Below are 22,384 nucleotides of genomic sequence, written 5' to 3'. Positions count from 1 at the left end.
TCCTTCTCCCTCTCCCTCTCCCCATACCTTTTTCCTGTCTTCCTCGATACCTCTTCTTTTTTTTTTCTTCCATGCGATGAGATAGCGCTGGGCCGCAAAGGCCAAAAATCCACCTCCGTGTTATTGAATTATTCCTCTGCGATCTGAGCCTCGGAGCTCACTTCTGGTCCATCTATTCTTTTCCGTCCTGACGAACCCGATCTCCCTGGCCCTTCCTCGCCTTTCCCTCTTCTCTGGTTTCCACTCCAGAGCTCACCATGGCCTCAGCAAGCCTAGACCAACTGGTCAAGGGCTCTCCAGCACCCAACAATCGTCTTGCATCTTCTGCGACATCCTCCTCCGAATCATTGGCGCCTGCATTTCACTCCCAAGCTCCCTCTAGCGATCCCTCTTCCCCGCCACGGTCGTCAACTCCCGATCCACTGTCGACCCTCCCCTCTTCCCCACCCCAGATATACCTCAATCTCCTCATTCTTGAGAGCTCTCTGCGAGCTCAATACCTGGCTCTCCGGGAACGCCGCCGACAAAATACGTTCTTCCTTCTCTTGCTTGCCGCCTGGATCGCCTACTTTGCCTACGCGCTCTTTCTCCGCCCGCGCGAAGATGGCCGCGGTGTCGGAGGATCGGTCTATTGGGTGGTCGAAATGGGGGAAAAGGTCGCCCTGATGGGTGGCGTGGTCACAGCCCTTCTGGTCTGGGGAACAGGGCAATGGGAACGGGGAGTTCGTTGGCCGCGGCGCTGGCTCGCCGTAGCCAACCGCGGCCTCCGCACCATGAACACCAAGATCGTGGTCATCCGAGGTCCCTGGTGGCAGGAACTCTTCTCCTACCTCTCCTTTCTCTTCCCCTTCTCTGCACCCTTTTTCCCGTCCCCCGTGGGCGATTTCCACTACGTCGAGCGCCCTGCGTCCGAAAGACGTGGTAGTCGGCAGCACTACCAGCAGTACTACAACCACGACGCGGAATCCGGTCTGGTACAGGAAGACCTCAGCCCGGGAGGGGACTACATTCGACTTCTTCTACTGCCGAAGTCATTCTCGCCCGAGTTTCGCGAAAATTGGGATGAATACCGCAGCGAGTTCTGGGATAAGGAAAATGATCGTCGTGCTCAGCTGCGCCAGAAGCTGCGTCAAAGGGAGCGTCAGCTCGCCCAGCAGGACGGCGGCTGGTTCTGGTGGTTCGGATTGAGTTGGAAGGCGTCGCAACGCCGACGAGTCGCTGCCGCAACGATCAGCCGACCCGGCGATGCTGACAAGATCCCACATCGTCCCCATCACCACCACCATTCGTCCAGTATCTCAAAGCTCGTCCATGAATCCAAGTCGCCCTTGCGACGCGGCGGACCACGCTCCGAATCCCACTCCCGCACGCCATCACGCAGCACTACCCCCGTTGACACTGACGACCGACCCCCGTCCAGGTCATCCGTCAGTGGCCGTCCCCGCCGCGGAAGCACAAGTCCAAGCACAGAACAACAAATCCAGCAATCACGAAAGAAGAAGGCATCCAAAGCCGCCACTCGTGGCCTGTCTCCTTTGACGCAGGCCCAAATCCGAGAGGGCGTGCGCACCCCATCCTTTTCCTCCGACGATTCCTCCTTTATGGGCACACCCAGCGAAAAAGAGAAACCCAAAGAAGATGGTGCTGAATAGAAACTTTCTCCGGTCCTTGGTCTCCCAAACCAACACCAATTTCTGGTCTAATCTACCAATTATCCCCCGTATGTCCATTGCCAATATTATACCCTCTGAATTGCACACTACACACATACACACACAAATACTATCTCATCTCGATGTACTTACCGCCGTCGTAGGGTGTGTGTCGAAATAAAGCTCTTCTCTTCTCTTCTCTTCTCTTCTCCCTTTTCCATGCCTTGCCGATTTCTGTCTTATACATTTCGGTGTTTCTGTTTTCTTCCCATTTTCCGATTTAACTCCTTCTCTTTTTAATACCCCTCATATTCTATCATCTTTATGGTGCAATTTACTTTTACTTTTTGAGTTTTTGGCATCAGGGGGTATGGTATAACTATGCGACTGAACTTACGTCCCTTAGTCAATGAGTGACTGAAATCTTCTGCGTCGCATCACATGATTTCCACTTTTCCAAAGCGGATCTGTGAAAAAAGATTAGATCAGAATCAGATTACTTAGTCCTTGGTCTGGATAGTAATATATACGCATGCATATATGATTCCCTCTCTTCTCTTGTCTTTTTGAATTTTTTGGGGGGTGTACTGCGTACAAGCGCTTCCCGTGTAGTAGATACACTGAGTAGTGAGTGGGACAGACTAGCCTAGCCTAAGTGATATAAGTACGTAGTGGGCAAACTCAAATCCAGGCCTGTTCCTGCGCCTCGGATGTAAGGGGTATGCATGATAAAGGGGCAAACTGCTGTAGTATTGAAAAAAAAGCAATGAAAGGGAAGGGCTATCTACGAGACTAGGGGAGGGGTTGAAAAAGGAAGTATAGTTTATAGTCCAACTCCGTAGTCTATCTAGTATCTGAGTTTAGTCTCTTGGGAATCTAAAACCCGGCCTATCATATCATAGCATTTTATATCAAGGAAGTCCTAAAGTCGGGGCTGGGGTAGATAAGTAATTTGTAGACATTGATGTTTGTGAAATATTACATGGATGGCATTTCGATTAAAAAGAGACGCATGCACATGGAGGAAGTAGAAGATTGGAAGCCAAGTAACATAGATGATCAGTTTCCGAGACGCCGAACTATCCGTAATAATAGGTTATATGTATTCAGGCAACATAAGTGTAAGAAAAATCATGCGCGTGATGGTATCCATCCCATTTCTCTAGGTCGTATAACGTTGTATAATGAGTTCCAGTGGTTTTGTGTTTGTTTTTGGTTAGATTCTGTAGACGGTTTCGTCATCCTCAAGGTACCTGTTTCGCAGAAGTCATTAGCACTTGTGTCATGTTACCGGGACAATGGTTAGTGAGCATACATTAATTCGTTCCTCTCGTTCATAGCCCTCAGGGCCTGGATAGCTTCCCCGCGCTGGAAGACGTGCGATTCGCCGAGGGAAGGCGTGTTGCGCAGCGCAGTGTTCACGGCTCCGATAAGCGATTCGACGTCGGCGGTGTCACCGTGGGTGAATAGTCGTGTGCCCATCAGAGGACCCAGTGCTTGCCTGAAGACCGTCAAGCGAGCGGGCTGGATCGGCTCCGATGAAGCAGTCGTGTTCTGCGACTGCGAGTTGTCTGTTTGGGACTCGACCAGCTGTGACGCGGGTCGAGATGAAGCCACAGACATCCGGGACTGGCTTTGTGTTTGTGTCTGCGTGCGGGATGTTTGGCTAGAGCGGAGTCGTTGTCCGCGGGGACTAGAATTGTACAAGCCATCGCCATCCTCGGAGACAGCATCTCCGTCCGCATCCATCTCTGTGTCCTCGTTGGTGGCGGAACGAGCGTTGGCTGCACGGGATCGGAGACCGCCTCTCCTGGATGATCTGGGGGTGGCGCTGGATGTTTGCGCAGGAGTGTTATCGTCGTCAGAGTCAGAGTCGCTACTGTCTGAATCTTCGTCAAACGAAGCGACCTTTCTCCTCTTGCGGCGCTCATCTTCAACGATTTCCTTGAACATGGCGAACCGGAGGATAGACTCTGCGACCTTGGCGTCGCGCTCCTCGACTCTGTTGGAGAGGCGTGACTTGGCGTGGGCGGTGGATAGACGGATCAAGGTTTCCAAGGTACGAGCAGTAATGGGCGATGTTCTGCGCTGGTTACCAGACAGTTCGTCGTTTCTCAGAGCAGAATATGTTGCGACAATGTGGTCGGCGGCACCCTTGGTCAAGACGGGCTTGACACGAGACTTGGCGTATTGAATGTATTTCTTGATGAAGGGAATGCTCAAGATTTCAATGTTCTTGCTCTTGGACCGGCTCATGTGGGCCATGCCGGCGTGAAGCATGACATTGAACTTCTCGTAAACATCTGTGGGCTGGTTCGAGTCCTGTGTATCCTCGAGGCCGACACCAAGCGTTTGGTGAAGCTGTTCGCGGACAGGAGCACCCTCCTCAGTACCGGGCTGGCGGTAGCGATGCATACGGAGGACGTGCTCTGACACCATTCTGTCCCTGGAATCCTCAATGTCATCGGTCACGACGAAGAGCAAATCGAAACGCGACAAAAGAGAGTCCGGAAGGGCAATGTTCTTGTGGGGGTCTTTGTGGGGGTCGTATTGTCCGTAGATCGGATTGGCGGCGGCCAGGACACTGCATCGGGCGTTCAAACTCGTGTGAATACCGGCCTTCGCAATGGTGACCGTCTGCTGCTCCATGACTTCGTGGATAGCCACACGATCGACATCGCTCATCTTGTCGAACTCATCAATACAAACCACACCGCGATCACCCAGAACCATGGCACCAGCTTCAAGTCTTCGCTCGCCAGTTTCCTTGTCAGACGTGACGGCAGCCGTAAGACCGACACCAGAAGATCCTCGACCTGTCGTGGCAATTGCAAGCGGGGCGGTGTTCAAAACGAAACGAAGCAGTTGAGACTTGGCGGTCGAAGGGTCACCGACCATGAGAATGTTGATATCACCACGCAAATGAGTGCCGTTGTCCAGGTTCTTCTCCATACCACCGAGCAGCATGAGCAGGATGGCCTTCTTGATGTAGTCATGTCCGTAGATACTGGGCGCGAGCGAGTGCGACAAGAGTTCAAAAACACCCTTCTTCTTGGAGACCTTATTGATGTTGCGGATGTCGGTATCGGTAATGGTGGCCTGTGCGATTCCTCCACCGGACTTTGAAGACAATTGGATAATGTTATTCGCAAGGACAAGCGTGCGGAATGTAGCAGACGTAGACGAAGCGTTTCTATTACCTAGAGAGCGGTAAACTCCGACCAACTGGATTCTGTCTCCGGGCTTAGCGCGGTCAACCAGATCATCGTCAACAATCACATCCACACTCCGAGGCAGCTGGCCAGCCGGGGCTCTCTCAGGCATTTCTTGAATCGAGATAGTCTGGTGGTCCATATACGTGGAGAAACCGTATTCTGTGACAAGCTAATATGAGGAAAAGTGTTAGCCTCAGGATATTGGTACTCTATCAAACAGACATACCGGGTTCTTCTCTTCGTCTTCCTGGGGATAGATGCTCATGCTAGTGGCACCACTAGCCGTCATTGTCGCATCAATGTACTTCCTTGTAAGAAACTTCTGACCGCGCTCGCTCCAATGCACACTCTGAATAATCTTGGGCCGGACCAAAGAGCACTTCGTGACGATACCCTCGAGGGAGATCATTCGGTTCAGGTGGGAGGAACCGAGCGTCCTAGGGTTGCAGGAATATTCTCCGAATGCACCAACAAACCCGCAATGGTAGTTCTAGATACTGTTAGAAGTCAAACGAGCATCGTGGAGGTGCCCTGTTTCCCATACCACATCGTCTCCCGTTTCCCTCGATGGCCTATTCGGCAAAGTCTTGATGATCTCTTTGAGGGCCTTTTCGAAGGCATCAGAGTATTCATATGGCGACGTGAGAAGGCTGTAAGCGATTAGCCAAGGCGTTCGTATGGGGGAGCGATTGTTTCCTACCCATCGGCCATCTCACGGTTATGCGCTCGGATCTCGTCGATGCTAACCTGCGCAACGTATGGCATTAGCTTCCGGAACCCTTATTCTATGTCCAATGTATGAGGTTATATGCATACTATCAATCGACGCAATCCCCGATTCAACATCAACAAGATATCAGCCCGGTAACTAGTCGCTGGTTAGTGTCTGCCATAGCGTGGTCTTCTATAGTTGTTAAGGGAAGGTTGATGAGCAACGGACCTGCGCGCTCTCGCATCACCTATATTAGAATCGAGTTAGCATATTGCAACCCATTGGAGCAAGTCTGTCCGGGCTTACTGGGGTCAAGAAACTCGACGGCGGCACGCACTCGATCCTGCGCGGCGTCGTCAAACTGTCCCTCCATGGCGGCGGACTTTCCCACGGACTGCTAGTAAAGAAGAAAATAAGGGGTATCTTGGGAGAATTTGCAATGAAGCGTGGAAACAGAAAGTAGCTAGAAGGGTGGGGTCCAGTGGGAGAAAAGCAAGCGGGGAGAAATGTCGAGGTGATTTTTGATGCTCGTTGATGGGGAAGAAAGGGTGGGTTGCCGGGAGGATCTTTCAGGTTGCCATACGCGACAGCTCAATCGGGTAATATTGGAGCGCGTCCGCCAGAAGGACGCGTGCTACCGTGTCAGTGTATCAGATGAGTCAGCTACACATAACGAATGCATATATATAATACATGCATACTAGGACTGGCGCTCTAACAATTAACTACGCCGTACAACAGCACTAGTAATACCTTTGTATATTCCTCCTAATATCTTCCTTTACTTCCAAAATACTTGCATATTTTTACAAGAAAAAGAAACATCTCTCAAGCTTCATCCACAGCGCTACAATCATAAAGCACTCCTAAAGGAACCGCAGCTTCCGAATGATTATAGCCCAAGTTCAACGCCATAATCTGTCCCACGGCGATCCCATAGTAAGTAGCAAAGTCTTGCAGGGTGCCATAGCCCAGAGTAAACTGTGTCATGGTACATGCAGTATTGTCACAGATGGGAATCTTCACTGTCTCGCCCGTCTGAAGGATATCATAAGGGCCAGGGTTCAAGGCGGCAATATACCCAGTTTGAGCGGTCTGATTTATGACGGACTCGACCGTGATGTTAAATCGTTCGTTGGCAATTTTCTGAATGGTATCTCCAGGCATGATTGTATAGACGTGTGGACCACTATCGATACAGGTGTTGGTGGCCTCGGTGTTGTTGGTGCTGAAGCAACTCATATCATCTGGGAAGGTCGGTTGAGCAGGGATGCGAAGCACCTCGCCAGCATAGATGAAGTTGGGATCAGCAAGGATATTCAACCTGGCGAGATCACAGGTTCCCACGCCGTATTTGGCGGCAATGGCAGACAGAGTGTCGTTCTCTTGAACAGTATAAGTCTCGTTCAAGGCAGTAATATCTAAATTTATCACAGTCCCCGTGGTTGGGAGGGCTATGGGCAGGGTGAAGAGTTAGTGTAGAACATTGGGTTGGGACAGAAAAGGTAACGGACCATCGTAATTGATTGCTGGAAGAGCGGCAGCCACTGCTGACAGGCTGAGAAGTGTAGCAACGAGCATGGTTTTTTAACTTTAGCGCTCCAACTTGTTCTTTGGCATACAACTCTGACTCCCTCTGGTGCAGTAGAGTTGCCCTTTATATAAGCCAAAAAACCAAGTCAGAAAATTTTCGAAATCAACCCATTGCGAGGCCAACGACATCACTACCCAGTTTTGGTGTCTATGACCGACTCGAGATAGCCGTGCTCCGTGAAATCCTGGTCATTGGGCACCTTTCTCGCTTTTTCTTACTCGGACTAGCATAGCTTCAACACTAAATGCAAGCGGACTGAAGCCATAGCATGGAATTTCGAGAGTCGTGCCATTCCCGCATACCCCAGAGCATGAAAGTCATGCGGAGACTTCCCCACATTGACTGGGGGCAACGAACGGACAAATGGAAATTACCCAGCCCCATCCGGAGCATGGATGAGTGTGGCCTAGTGTAGATACGTAGTGTAAAGCTGTTGGTATTCGTGCGGCTGGACGTTTCGGAGGTCGGAGGCAATTGTAACATCCGATCTCCGTCGGCTTTGGGATTAAGGCTTGTCCTTGACTGGGCTTAGCCAAGCAAGATTCTTTCATGAGAGCCAAGCTAATAGTGCGTCTGATGTCACACATGCAAGTGACATCCAAAAACTTCCATCAAGGCGGCCTCATGACTAACTTCGTAGTTGTAATTTGTTAGCAAGATAGGTTATATGTGCTGAGATTGAAGAAGAGAATAGGTAACAAGGTCAGATCTTTCACAGTTTTTATAATACAGATTGAAACGAAGTGAATTTGAATGGATAAAATGCGTCATCTCCATCGCCATTCCGTACGAAGTTGGATCCGGTCCTAGAAAACCTCAGAACACGCACATGTCATCATTGGCTACCTCTTCGGTTGGCTCCCTAATAGATAGGCGTAAGGTAAGCGGTCAACTTCCAGAGCATGGCCTGGATAGAGGTTGCGTTCTGTTCGCAAATCATGGTGTTGTTGTCAGTCCAGTATGGGCGCGACGGCCAAGTGCAAAGCTCTTGGACCTCGCCCGCATGCTCTCCAGAAGTAACGGTGGCATTGATGGTAGTAGGCACCACACCTTCTTCCACCCACTTGACCATGTGGGCAAAATTGTCCCGAGGGAAGCCAGCATTGGGTTGCTCATCGTTGGTCGCGCAGTGGGCTGCACCAGGGACAAGATAGAACCGATACCAGTCGTTGAGTTTCTCATTACCATCAGCAAAAGAGAGTTCAGGGTACATGATCTTGCGAACCGATTCGTGGTAGTGAATCGATCCGGTCGGGGGCACACTGCTATCGGCCTCCCCATGGTAGTGAAGCAGACGGCCTCCCTTGGAGTGAAAGGGGGTCAGGTCAGGAAGCGTGGTCTGAAGAGAGTCCATGTATTTGGTCATTCCTTCGATCATCCATGCCTTTAGGTCATCGTTGGTGACTCCCCACATGTCCAATTCTGTGACATTTTGCCAGTTTAGGAACTTGGTAATCCATTCTCCGTTGGAGTTAGGAGAAGTGATCGTCCAAGAATCCGTGGTGCTGTCGTAGACAGTGGTGTCTCCAAAGCCGGCAGCAGGCTGGAAAGGAAAGTATACGAGGTCACCGTTCGAATCTTTCTGTTGTTTGAGAACCAGGTCAGCAGTCTGAAGGCAAAGGAACGCAGGTGTTAGGAAATGGTTCATACCAGTCCAGTCAGGAGATCCTCAATCACCTCGATATCTTTGGCATTGATAGTTCCATTCTGCGCGGGAGTGGCTGAGGTCGTCTGTCTCTTGCTCCTCTTTCCGTATCCCAAGCCAAGGCTGCTGGTCGAACCAGCCTCGCAGTAGTAAGACTTACCCAGCATTGAGGAGACGTTGAAATTCTGGAAACAGAGATCGCTACGAGCAACTACCCCATCAACTTTGCCATCCATGCCATCACAGGCATTGATAGTTGCGTTAATCACCGTATCGAACACGCAAGAAGGCGGATAATAGCCAATGGTCTGAATCTGGATGGGAGGAGCGATGTGGTTCACCTGCTGCTGGCCGTAGCGCATAGCAGGGGCACCCGCAACGATGCCATCGTATAATTCTGGGGCACGCTGGGCTTGACTTATGGCCTCACGTCCACCTTCAGAGCAACCGATGAAGTAGGTGTACAACTTGGTAGCGTTACTCCCGACGTTGAAGAAGTTATTGGTAAAGGCCTTTCCAATTTGGGTCATCTCGGCGATGGCCTGATATCCCCAGTTGTAGATGGCAGGCCAATTGGCAGTCCCATTTCCGAGAATGACAACATCGTCGAAGTCAGTGCCACCCCAGTAAGGGAAGCCGCCGTCAGTATAGCCAGTGGCGGCCCCAAAGGCGACTCCTCCAGCGATATCACCTCCTCCTGAGCCGTTGTTGATCTCATACGCGGAACCACCTGTAGCGAGAAATCTGTTCTGGAATGTGTCTGGGCTCGGCATCCAATACTGGACAACTACGCGGTCGTCACCGTTCTGGTGGCTGTAGGCAAAAGATACTTCGCAGAAGTTGATGGTCAAGTCCTCCCAGAAAATAGAATCGGTGAGGGAATAATTGCGATAGATACTGGCAGATACAGAGCTGGTATCGATGGTGATTCCAGATGGAATGTCATCGCTAGCAGTGGGCAGAACGGACGTGACATAGTCGGTCGTACACACACTGTTCAGCGATGCCGCAGATGCGACACCGACAAGAATGGCAGCAGCCAGGCTGTGCATTGCAAGTGAAGAGAAGGGACGGGTCTTTAACCCTAGAAAGAGCGATAGGATATAGAACAAAAGAAATTCAATGATTGCAATTGTGGAAACAGAGTAGACAGAACTGAGACTCACGACATTATTATACCATTGGATCCTACAGGGGTGGCTCACTTAAATCGAAGCTTTGAACCCTTACTATTCGGCACAACCAAGACACTTACGTATGTCTCTAGTTATTAATCTCGCGGCCTGCATCATGGGATGTCGATCATTGAGTAGCGTGTCTGGCATAGAAGGTTGAAAGTCTCCGTGCCTGCGCAAATTCCCGAGAATCTTATCTTATCATTGAGCTTAAATGCGAGATTCTGAAAAATCGAAACACTTGACCACCTGTGAGTGGCTGATCAAGTCCCCGAGAGCCGAGATTTCGGGTCAAACAACCTCGGTCTTCGGTCATTGCCAGTCGGAGATTCGGCTTCACTTGCCTCAATAGGTTGACTTTGTGAGCATCAGGTAGGAGACCCATCCCGCAGGCCGACCGGTAGCTCGGCTCTACGCGATGAATATAACGTACCATAGGGCACTGGTAAGGTTATGGGGTGAAGAAGGTAAATTATTAGTCTGATATGCCATTGGGGGACTAGTTAGCTAGATATGGCCACCAGCCCACAACAGACACAACCTTGAATCCGTCGTGGCAAGGTAGGACAGAAGGCCTATCGAAAATAAGTAGGAGGTTATGGAAAAATGAGAAATTACCCTCAACTGCAATTGCCCCTCAATCTTCATAAGTACAAGCACAAAGCGAGACCAATGTATCCCTTTCCAGTACTGCCATCTTTAAGAACAACAACAGCATCCTGATAAGAGCCACCTGCTCATACAGTTCAATTTCCACACCAGCGGGTAAAACGCAATCGCCGTGTGGGTAAGCGACATCAGTCGGATAAAACGCCTCGTCGTCAGTTTAGAAATCGTCGAGGCATGTTTAGATGGAATGATCAACTTGCCGGAGAACAGACGTGCAGTTGAGGTACCAGTACTTCCCAGCACGAATGACCAAGCGTATCCAGCTTCCTGGGCTAATTTCCAGTAGAGCCTCGTTGTTAGCGCACTGGAAAACCCCTTTGGTGCCCATGTTGGTGACCCTAGGAAAATTTGGTGTAGTGATAGATGGGAAATTGGTGAAGGTGTATAAGAGAAATATGGGAGAAGATGATCCTGAGAAAAGACGGGGTTCAAGAAGCAAGTTATACCACTGAGCATGCAGAAGGATATGGAACCGTGTCCTGACTACTAACGGTGGAGTATAGCACTCGGCTGGATCGGTATGGTTTGAGTTCACATCTACACAATAGCATAGAGCAGGTGCGATCAGCCTTCCGGGATGATATTGCAGCTACTTATTGACTTCGAAGTCGGCAGTCTGAGTTCTAGACCAGCCCTACCATGGGATCCAAAGGCTGACGATTCACTGTTGCTTTGGTATTTCATTCACTCAGACGTGTATATTTTGTCGGTCGTCGGTAGTTACCTGCCTCTTCAACAACAATAGCATTCTGTTACAGACCAGCATGATATGTAGAAAAAAAGCACCCCAAGCAGAGTTGAAGCTTCTTCATGCAAAAACCCCAGGAGACACACACGGTCATGATGGATTGGCATCATCAGATCATCTTACAGGCGCCGATATAATCAGTCCATTTCTGTATATGATGCGCAACACTCTGCATCTCGATCCTCTCATTGTGGTGAACTTTGGACTCCTTGTAATTGGGATCATAACCTCCCTCCGCTCGACTGGAAATATCGTCTACGGCTACGCCGCAAAGACATGTCTGTCAACCTTTCATGTAAAAGTCGATGATCCTCTCTATCACGACATCATCCGCTGGATGGCAGACCATGTATTCCAGCATCGCAATTTCCTCTCCGCCCTAGCACACACCGCAAACAATTCCAATGCAAGAAGAATCTCGGGACTTTCATGAATGCAGGAAATCATCACACTAATGGAATGTTCTTTCCCTGCAAAGAGGATGCCAGACGATCGTCAATCGAACTGAAGCCATTCCATGGGTCTCGACTCTCTCGCTTCAACCAGAAATGGATTTACTTCTATCATAGATCCAACAGCCTCAATTACTCCGACCCCCTGATGGACAGGGAAGACATACCCACTTGACCCTACGATGTCTCAGCCTATCCCTCTCACCACTCAGATCCTTCCTCGAAGAAGCCCGTGCCTATTCTTGCAAGGTCTCCGAAACCACCATCTCAATTTACCGCACCCAACCATTCCATCGGGATATCCGCTGGAAGCCCATCGCGACTCGCCCACTCCGAGATATCTCCACCATCATCCTGAACGAGAACAAAAAACAAAGGATCCTCCAAGATATATCCGAATACCTCTCCCCCCAAACCAGACAGTGGTACGCCAACCACGGCATCCCCTATCGACGCGGTTACCTCTTTTCTGGACCTCCAGGCACAGGTAAGACTAGCCTTGTGTCCGCCCTCGCCGGAGGCTTCGGTCTAGACATCTACGTCCTAAGCTAGCAAGATCCAACGATGAAGGAGTCAGGATTTATCCACATGTTCTCGGATAGCCCGACTCAGTGTGTCGTGTTGTTGGAAGATGTTGACGCCGCAGGCCTGAACAGAAATGAACCCATGATCCCTACTACCACCAACACAATAGTACCTATCCAGATGATACACCAAAAGCAATAGAACAAGTGAGAGCACCAGAACCAATCTCATATACGGCAAATGCGTCCGAAATCTCACTATCTGGTTTACTCAACGCAATCGACGGCGTCTCTTCCCACGAGGGCCGCATTCTGATCATGACAACCAACGCGCCGCAGCAACTAGACCGCGCATTGATACGTCCGGGACGACGCATGGACTTGCATATACGATTTGAGCTTCCGTCTCGCGAGGAGCTGAAGAACTTGCTCTTAAGTCTATACAGCTGTGACCGTCAGGGTGATCAGGAAAAGCAAGCGTTCGAGAATGAGAAAGAAAAACTGGAAAAACTTGCGGAGCAGTTTTCGAAAAGTCCGCCGGAGGGTCGGTTCAGTATTGCTGATGTCCAGGGGTTTCTGTTGCAGTATAAACGGGAGCTTAAGCAAGCGTGTGAGAACGTTGTTGGTTGGGTTGAGGGGGAAGTAGGTGTCGAGGATGAACGAAATACTAATACTGAGTAGGTGTGTGATAAATGGAAGAGGATAAGGGTCTTTCAATCGAGAATACATTGCAGTCAATCCTGAGGTGGTTGTTGAAGGGGAGAAAAGCGTTCCTCTAAGGGATAACAAGATCGTCTTTACTTGCGCGTTTCGTATTTCCAGAATATGCTCTGTGCTCGAGAAATAATAAACCTCGTATCACTATTAAGTAGTTGCTTGTAGCTGAGCATAATAAGAATACAGGTTTTTGAGGTATTCTAAGGACGAAGTAGCATATCTTCCTCAAACAAAGGTAAAGTTCGCGCACAGTTTTGTCTTAGGACTTCGTTTCTTCAGCATATTAGTAACAAAACAGGGATGACTGCGTCTCATCTTGAACTAGTACAACATTCACATCGACCTAAGTTGGACTCCTCAGTATCCGGTCGTTGTATCCTCCATCTGACCCTACTCTAATCTCAGCAATCTACAGTATGTACCGGGTAAACGCTGGGTTCAGCGCTCAACCGCAAATGCCCCCGCCAAGTGCCTCCATGACTGAACTGACAGCAACCCACAGTGGTACCACTGTTGTGCAGAGTAGTCACACATTTCTCGACAGCGGCCAGGATTGTCTTTTTCTCAGCGGTCGTATCACAGTTTGACCCGGTCGTCGTCGCCTTGTACGCATATCCCAGCACCTTCTCCCCACTGACATCTGTACCGTAGGTCAAGGTGCACGAGTCCGCATCCGACTTCGACTTGATGAGACCAGCCAAAAACTCCCAAATTTCAAGCCCGGCCTTGACTGTGAAGATCACGTGGGATGCGACTTTCGCGGTAGTCACGATTTTCTGGATCGTGATGCCCGTTCTTTTCTCCAAGTCTGTCGTGTCGGATGTGACATTCGCCCATTGCCAGGCGTAGTCGGCGTTGATGACCTTCAATGTTGCAGTCATGTTGCCAAGGCCATCGTCCCAGTCTGCAACGATTGGTGTGGTGATCACTTCATATGTTGTTTCATTGTCTCCAGCAACACATGGATCAATAAACCCGCATGCGAGAACGCCACACAGGACCTTGCTGAACTTGACCATTCTCCGTCGGTGTAGCGGTGATACAGAGCACAGAGGTCGATTATGAGGAGACAAGTAAGTTGCAGGAGGTTCATGCACACTACAGAGCGTTTCTAAATCAGTACTTGTTCAAAGAATTAGGGCACATTGGAAGTGACGCTTCCATACCTGGTGATAAGTGCTGGAAAGAATGAGGCAAGGACAGTGAGAGATGTGAGCGATGAGTTGATGAAGAATACAGGAAGACTCAGTGACTTGGGCCCTTTATATACCTTTGCAGCCTGGCGGACACAAGTCCTGCCAATACTCGCATAAAAGTCTCTAATCTTCGGAGGTGTACATCAGAAGGCTCTTCAAATGGTTTTGTTCGCGCTAGCGAAGCAAAGGATCAACTAGCTAGCTTGATTTGTATAGCAGGATCTGACGAGAGGATTCCTGCTGTCATCTTTACCAGCGAGGAAAGATAAGAGAAGAGCATTCTCCACCTTATGAAAGGCTGTATTTATCGAATTTGCTGCGTTTCTTCTACATTCTACTCACGTTAGCTAATATAAGTTGGCCTAAGGGCAACCAATCATGATATTGCAGATCACGATGTTATCGTAGATCAAACAGCCTGTGAATGCCGAAGGAGAAAAAGGAATTGACCTGAGTAGACAAATCTGAAGCGATACACAAGTCCCAGTTTGGGAAACCGACAATTGGAAGGTACGGCCCTGATTACCAATCCGGAAAAAGCTCATATCTCCCTTGTGCCTAAAGATACAGTATCTAGTCCCAAAGCATGATGATGGCCGGTGGACATGTGCTGATTTGTGTCTGGTGACACGGCTTTATGAGTCTAAAAAGGATAAGCTTCTGGTCTAGATGGATAGACGGAGAAATTCCGGGATAATGGAACAGCCTCAATGGCTACTAGCAGTAGGGCAAGAGTCAGTCCCTAAGGTCAAAGAGGGTTAGTTCAATTACTATAAGCCTCCTTCCTTCACGGATCCCCGCTTTTTGGCCCCCACTGACTGCTGACTCGCATGCTTGAGGAAATACGTAACATGTGAAGGTCAATTCATCTGGGTTAGGTTATCGACTGGATAACATGCCAGTGTGCACTTGAGCCTGTTGTTAGCGCTGACATGGAACTATCGCACTTCGCACAAATTTGCCGTCACCTGATGTGGCTTGCAATCAAGTTAGTAGCTCCCTAGAATGATACAGTGAAAAATAGAGGGAAATCGATGTTGAGTATTCCAGGACTAGTTGACGGTGATTTGCAATTAGGCTCAAAGCAGAATTGAGGGCAAAGAATGAAACCAAGCTGTCACGGAACTCTTCATCAATAGTGTACAATTTCAATAATGATCAGGTGCTATGCTTTGACTATACTACTATACATTCAGATCTCTTTATACATATATACATACTCGCCCAACTTGAACACCACACCCCGTTTGGGGTACATCCTAGAAATACACTTTCAACTCAACGAGTCTCACCCTCGCCTAGAGGGGTTTGTCCCTCGTTTTGGGGCTCATATATGTCCTGTTCTTCGGCATCAGAAACATCTTCTCCTTCTTCTGCCTCCTCTGCCACCCATTCTTCTTCCTCTTCTTCATTCTCTCCTTCTTCTTCGACCTCCATGTCCTCCTCCAGATCGTCGAACTCATCTTCTTCATCTTCCACGAGACTTTCATCGTCCATCAATTCCTCCTTCGTTCCGAGTTCCTTGTCTCTTTCCTCGAGCAGCGTCTCGGCCTCCATGTCATATTCATCAGGGTAGTCGAGGGTATTTCTGAACGGCGAGGGTGCAACATCGGAATCTTGCTCATCATCGTCCAACTCGGAGATACCAACATTGATTGGAGGCTCATCAGTTGGCTCAGAAGTGGTATCTCGTGCTTCAACTCGAATATTGCTACTGTCTTGTCCCGCCTTTTCAGCAGTCGGTTCATTCCGTGACTTAGACCTAGTCAGGCCGCCCACACCAAGAATACCGCCTGTCCACACATAACGATCACGTCCAAGTTCATCAACCATCTCGCCTTTCTCCTGCCGACGCCGGAGGAGCACACCCTGGAACTTCTCACGGAGGTAAGGAAGTCTAGCAACTGCTGCGATCGTCTTAGGCGCCGCATCGTATATAGCTTGAAGATCCGTGCCTCCCTCGTGAATGCTCCGTTCGCGAAGTCGCCTCAATGCAGCAGCCAGATATACCATGGACACGTACGTGGGCTGCATGAAGTCCGGCTGGATCTTGCTCCAGTAGCGCCGGCCCAATCTGCCCAGTACATTAGGTGGCTTTGCCCGTTTAGGATTCTCCATCGCATCAATGGTTGAAGGCACCCCCGGAGGTCGTGCACCATATCCTCGACGAAGATTATCCCATCCAGGGAAGTTGGGCATGAACTTATGTTCAAAGACAGTGAAAGCTTCAATCTGATCAGACAACCTGTCGGAGGACGCAAGCATCTGCACAAAAGTGGACCAATTGAAGGTTGTCATGGAGAAGCCTGCCTCCACATACTTTGCTATGACCTCGGAGATCTTCGAAACCTCGTTTCCATAAGCCAAAGAACGCAGATACAGTGAAAGAGGGCGAGATAGCATGAAGCGGTACGCCGGTAGAATCGGGTCCTTCTTTGTCGTAGCTGACTCGGATGGCGTAGCTTGGGAGTCGTCGGAATTCACCAAGAGCTCGGCATGAGATGGTAAGGGCGGTGTACTTGGGTTGAGTTGACGACTAAGCCAATCATCAATCTCAGGAGAAGTGGGACTGGCTATCTTCAATGCACGAGTGAAAGCCAGGTTCCAGCATTCCTCCACCTGTTGGTACTGTTCAGCCTTCAGATGCGCGAGCATCAAAGCAGACAGCAAACGAAGAGGCGCGATGTCATGGTAATTCTCTTCATCAGAGTCTTTGGGTGGATGACTAGCGGTATAGTCATCGAAAAGCCTCCGAGCCGACAGATAAGCCCCCTTCATACCATAGGCAGAGATCATATATTCGTAGTAAACAGCAGGGAATCCCTTCCTGGCAGACATCCTACCAGAACCCAGCAAGGGGTACTTCGTCGCCAACTTGGTAGAGTGGTAATCTGCAAGAGTCTCTGCAAGGAATTTCTCGGAATTTTCGAGACGAATATTCGCGTGGTTGCCGACCTGACCACCCTGTGCCAAAAGTTGCAGATCTCGCTGGATCTGACTCTTGAGCACAAGGAGCCTCGAGCCAAGTCCCGGTTGGTTGAATCTGTCTTTGATTTCGCGGAAGATGATGTGCACCATGTCCCGATTGCGGTCCTTCAGATAGCCATACAGAATGACTGCGTAATGGAATTCAGTTGCGTAAACGCGGCGGCCTCGGTGAAGTGCCCTCAGGATGCGACGGGCAGAATCCGTCTGGCCTATGAGCACAAGACTGAGCATAAGAGCAGAATAGGTCATATCATCGGGTTCTAGTCCTGAGGCGTCCATCCGCGAGCGTATCCTTGATATAGCTTCCAGGTCCATCCGGAAAGCATAATTCCAGAGCAGGATATTCCACATTCTTACGCGGGAACCCTTGACGTCGAGGCCGAGGCAAGTCTCTGCAACGTGCTCAGCCATCTCCCACTCTGAGTTGTTGCAATAAGCCTCCACAACTGTATCAATCATGGGGGTTGTTATCTGCACGTTATGTCGTTGGGCTAGACTGAGCAAATCACGGACATGAGTGACATCGCCTCGGTTAGCACAAAGACCCATCATTATACCAAAAGTGTGCGAGCTGGGCTCAACACCCTCTTCCATCATCTTCTTGAACATGGTGAAGGTCCCTGAAAGATCTCCCGCTTTGGAATAAGCTGTAAGCAGGATATTCCAACATATGTCATTCGGTTGAAGGTTAAACTCCTCCGAAATTCTTCGGAACTGACGCGTGGTCTGTTCAACATCGCCAATTCTGGCGTAGACATAGAGAAGTGGAGCCACAATTTTGCGGCTTCGCGGCTTTCCGTGGTCCGAAAGGAATCTGTCGAATACATGCCGGACATTATCCACATCACCGGCTCTCGAAAAAACAATAAGCGCCTGCCTGTAGACGTCCTCTGTCGGTTTGCGATGGAAGTGAGAAATCTCATCGAGGAAGTACAAGATACCGGTCGTGATCTCGAAAGAAGCGAGACGCTTCAACAGCTTAGCCAGAAGCTTTCGGGGTGGAATCTCTTCCTCCATCTGCCAACGGAAATTCCGATAAACCACGATAGATCGAACAAACGTCGATCGGTGCTCTGATTCTTGAAGGGTGTTGATAAGATCAAGATAATTCCGCGAAGTGATCAAGTCCAGATGGTTGAACTTTTGCAGTAGTGCTAGAAGGGTCTCCGTCGCAGTAGCTTCGGCAAACTCCGTGCTAGAAAATACATTATTGAGTATGAAGCGAGCAGCAAGACGTACTGGACTGTCGAGACTCTGGTCTTGTAAGTAATCAGCAAGTGCTAACAAAGGCTTATGCACGGAAGACACCTGTAGCCAAGGGGCGACAGTGTGCCACAGCGACTTGTCGCCCAACGGCCTCGATCTCCAAATATCTTGCACATAATCCCATTGTTCAGAGTTCACAAACTGTGCAAAACAGTATGCCCAACATAAGACGCCGCGGCTGTATGAGATTGCTTCCTGACATATCCCATCCACATCCGAAATATTCCCCGTAGCAATACAGGACTTGGTCATGTGCAAATAATCCTCAGAAGTTCGGGACTCGATAGGCAGGGAGTTGAGAAGTCGCCTGGCTCTTCTGTTATCAACGTCACGATCAGAGCTGCATAGTCTCGCCAGCAATGCAGAAGTCAGGTCGAGAGGGTGACCAGCCTTTGAGAAAAGGCTCCATAATTTATCGGAATCTTCGATCTCCTCCTTATCCAGTAACGCTCTAAGTTCGGTCTTGGCAGTGTCGCGGTCCTCATCAGCAATTATTTCGGCAGAGTCGTCAAGCATGTGAGCCTCAGCATCCACCCTGCGGTCTAGGCTAACAGCCTCTGACGAGTAATTCCTGGAAACGCCAGGGACGGCCTTCCTTCTCCGTCGCGGGACAATCCTTCTTGGCGAACGTATCGAGCATGTCGCTATAAACTCCTGTGTGCGGGGGGGATAGAGAAACTCGAGAACGGGGGCCCGCGGGTCCGTGGCTGTCCTTCCGGTTGTCGAGGTGGCGGTTGAAGTATTCGACGCGGATCTTTGCGGTGCCTGCAGAAAAACCAAAAGCTCCGCCCCCACGCTACTGAACTGCCCAAGAGTTGAATAGATCGAACCCCGACCTCGAATGGCGCCATTGGGATCCCGGAAGAAACGCCGTCCCGCGTTCTCAAGACATCCGGCAGCCCGTTCCAGCATTACCTCGAGAAATTGCGGTGCCAAACCCTGAATTTCACCGAAACTTGACTGCGATGCATAACATATCGGGATCAAACTGTATTCGATGCCAATTGAGGTCAGCGAGCTGGGCGTGCAGGAATGTGCAGAGTGCTAAGGGAGTCAGGCCATACCACGCAAAGCAATCTTGTGCACGAAGCTCACAGCCTGCCGTTAGATGGCTGCTCCTCCTGGAGAGATTTGAGAGAGGACCCGGCTTCAGAGAAGACAGAACCGACGGCTCCAAGCAAGAAAGCCAAGGGGTGTGGTTTGATGGCCGGGGAGGTTGACGTGGGATAATTTTCGAGATGGCCGAGCAGCAAGCTTTCCCGATGCTGGAAAAGAGAATCCCGCGAAATCAGCCGGGGATTTGTTTGGCCGAGTCCTGACCACCTCAGCCCGCACTCATTCGGGTGGGAACACCACCATCGCCCCGAGCTCCCCCAGTCGTCAAATATTGCTGGCAAAATGGAGATCACCGATTTTATTTTCTCCCAGAGGGAGGAGAGTCTCTTGACGGGAAACTACAACGCTTATCGAGCGCACACGACCCGCAAGTTGCACAGCGCCCGCCAGCGACTTGGACAGACAACCCCCAAACGCAGCAAGTACATTGCCAAACGACCTGTGACGGCGGAAGATGTGAACAGCAATGTGGAGTATGTTCCTAAATCATGTTTGACGTCTTTCTACGAACAATGCTATGGCTGATACCGCTATAAGAATTGTACTAACACTCCGAGTATCTTAGATATGTTCACACCCTACTCATCAGCGCCGAACGGGCATGGGCGAACGCAATGCACATGAAGACTACTCACTCGGCAGACCCTTCGGCCAAGGGAATTAGCGGTACGACCAGGGGTCACATTATTTCGAAACTCCGGAAGGCGGTTACATATGCGAAGCAATTGGTGCTCGTTCTTGAGGATCAGGAAACTTCTGGGGCTACGGACACTGATGTCCTCGAAGCTCGTGCATACCTGGCATCCCTCTTGGGGGCATTCTTCTTGGAGAAGCGCAATTGGGAGCAGTGTCTCCAAAACTACTCCGTATCCAGAGTCGTCTATGCAGCGCTGGGTCAGCAAGTCAAGAAGGACGCCTTCCGAGACCTTCTTTCCGGCACTGTCGACCCCAGTATAAGATACGCAGCATATCAACTGAAGCTTCCGCGGTCAAAGCCCATCCCGTCTTTGGCTCTTAGCTATTTCCCATCGGACGCGACCATTAGGTCCGAGGTTGAGAAGTTGGACCCTAACTGTCTGAAGGAGGATGCAGCGGGCACACGGAGGACCGCTGACGGGGAGGTGCAGCAACTCCCTGGAAGCATCACATGGAGATCGCATACAGTTGGTTTGGAAGATGCCGCAATCTCACAGGCTCTCGCGTCCGCAGCGGCAGCTGAGTCTCGTCTTAGTACGTGGCTTGCGGAAGACGAGGGTAAGAATGCCTCTTCGAAAGATAAAGCCGCTGCCTACGATAATGTTATCATCGCCAGTCAAGATGCCGTCGATGCTACAAAGACTGCGATCGATGACCTCGCTGGAGAGGGAGTTGACCCGAGTGATAAGAGAATGCAGGCTCTGCAAATAACGCGGACTGCTGTCAACTATGATCTGGTTGGGTGGAGAATAGGACGGAACCGTGTTCTTTGCGGAGACAACGACGGCGTTGCTTTCGAATTTGTCCCGACCAAGCTACCCAAGGGTGCCAAGGCTTCTGATGATGCCACCGGTAAGAAGCTGGCACGGCTGCGCGAAAGAGTCGTCCTGTACGATTCTACCCTTCAAAGTATCGAATTCATTCTTGAGCTTCCCGGAGTTGCGGCGGATACGGCGTTTGTTCGGGAGTTAGATGCCAAGCGGCGGTATTTCCGTGCTCTAAGGTACAGCAGCGCAGCCCTTCAGTAACAACGTAACATGCTAACTGGAGACTTCTTAGATGTCTGACCATTGGAAGATCGCACGGAATTCTGGGCAAGGCCACCAATGCCCTCGCCCTGTTCGCGCAGGCTTTGGCCCTTGTCACGGAGACCGCACGGTCGCCGCAATCCTTGACTGAAACGGAAGGGCCACCGAGGCTGGATATCTCCCGTAGCCAGGTCCAGACCCTGGAATCCACCTTGAAGGGCCTTGTTGCGCAATATCGCGGTTTGGTGACTCTGGAGAACATTTCCGCTGAAGCACAGTCGAAATCCGTACCTCAGCGCCCCGCAATTGAACGTCTACACGATTACGCCGGTGATGCTCTGGATTTGGCCAACATTGTTCCTTATCCCCCTCAGATGCAGCCGATCCCAGTGAAGCCTTTGTTCCTCGATGTGGCTTGGAACTACATTGACTACCCTCGCCAAGGCGCCCCTACTGCAGACAGGGCTCAGGCTCAACCGGAACCACAACCGGAAGAGAAGAAGGGTGGACGACGCGGCTGGTTCGGCTTTGGTCGGTAGTCTGCTGATTGTTAAGGCTGCGAAAGGGTATCTAACTCTCCACCGGCTTTATTGCCATGACATAGTGTGTAATGTGCTATTGCATGTCAGCACCCACCAGGTGTATCTAGCGTACATAGTAAATCTGATGATGATGATACTGCGACCAATGAATCGCTTAGCAGAATAAGTCTTGACTTTATATTCCATATGGCCTATTACTGTTTTATCCAAGTTTGTGCTGATGTCGATCTCAAAAATATACATAAGAGTGTATAAGGAGATTGTCCTGGCAGCGGCGCACTGAGGGACACTTTTTTTTCTGCCACCGCCTAATGTTACAGTTTTCTCAGTCAATTTCTCAGATCTGTATGTTCTTAAATCCGCTTAATTCCGCGATTTTTCCAGCGAGGTTCGCTAGGTTCTGCCGCTTAAAGCGGTCTAAAAGGCGGTGGGCTGGGAGGCACAATCAG

At 50.2% G+C, this 22,384-nt stretch overlaps 3 protein-coding genes across 3 annotated transcripts; 2 read left to right on the top strand and 1 right to left on the bottom strand.

Moving 5' to 3' along the window:
- Window positions 1-257: 257 nt before the first annotated feature.
- On the top strand, window positions 258-1,652 carry BO83DRAFT_394800 (Spo7-like protein; the record flags this gene model as incomplete). The annotated part of the gene is made up of 1 exon (XM_025533035.1): window positions 258-1,652. One exon carries the CDS (start codon window positions 258-260, stop codon window positions 1,650-1,652), a length of 1,395 nt encoding a protein of 464 aa, XP_025393334.1.
- A 1,216-nt stretch (window positions 1,653-2,868) lies between these two features.
- Window positions 2,869-19,069, bottom strand: BO83DRAFT_394798 (MCM DNA helicase complex subunit MCM3; the record flags this gene model as incomplete). Its single annotated transcript, XM_025533034.1, has 10 exons — window positions 2,869-2,905; window positions 2,968-4,965; window positions 5,011-5,036; window positions 5,094-5,357; window positions 5,412-5,517; window positions 5,568-5,614; window positions 5,886-5,940; window positions 14,105-14,214; window positions 14,305-14,363; window positions 15,592-19,069. 10 exons carry the CDS (start codon window positions 19,067-19,069, stop codon window positions 2,869-2,871), a joined length of 6,180 nt encoding a protein of 2,059 aa, XP_025393333.1.
- An 845-nt stretch (window positions 19,070-19,914) lies between these two features.
- Window positions 19,915-22,079, top strand: BO83DRAFT_404731 (signal recognition particle subunit SRP68). The gene is made up of 3 exons (XM_025533741.1): window positions 19,915-20,142; window positions 20,235-21,368; window positions 21,425-22,079. The coding sequence occupies exons 1-3, from the start codon at window positions 19,952-19,954 to the stop codon at window positions 21,930-21,932; spliced, it is 1,833 nt and encodes a 610-aa protein (XP_025393332.1). The 5' UTR covers window positions 19,915-19,951; the 3' UTR covers window positions 21,933-22,079.
- The last annotated feature ends 305 nt before the right edge of the window (window positions 22,080-22,384 follow it).

Source organism: Aspergillus eucalypticola (genome assembly GCF_003184535.1).
Source record: "Aspergillus eucalypticola CBS 122712 chromosome Unknown BO83scaffold_1, whole genome shotgun sequence".
Taxonomy (NCBI): domain Eukaryota; kingdom Fungi; phylum Ascomycota; class Eurotiomycetes; order Eurotiales; family Aspergillaceae; genus Aspergillus; species Aspergillus eucalypticola.
This window is presented reverse-complemented; position numbering and strand designations above follow the sequence as displayed.

Bases quoted from the DNA above. Each gene is read 5' to 3' on its own strand.
- BO83DRAFT_404731 (XM_025533741.1), top strand. From the start codon at position 19,952: ATGGAGATCACCGATTTTATTTTCTCCCAGAGGGAGGAGAGTCTCTTG. The intron at 20,143-20,234 runs GTATGTTCCTAA...CGAGTATCTTAG, and splicing joins GATGTGAACAGCAATGTGGA to ATATGTTCACACCCTACTCA. The intron at 21,369-21,424 runs GTACAGCAGCGC...GAGACTTCTTAG, and splicing joins CGGTATTTCCGTGCTCTAAG to ATGTCTGACCATTGGAAGAT.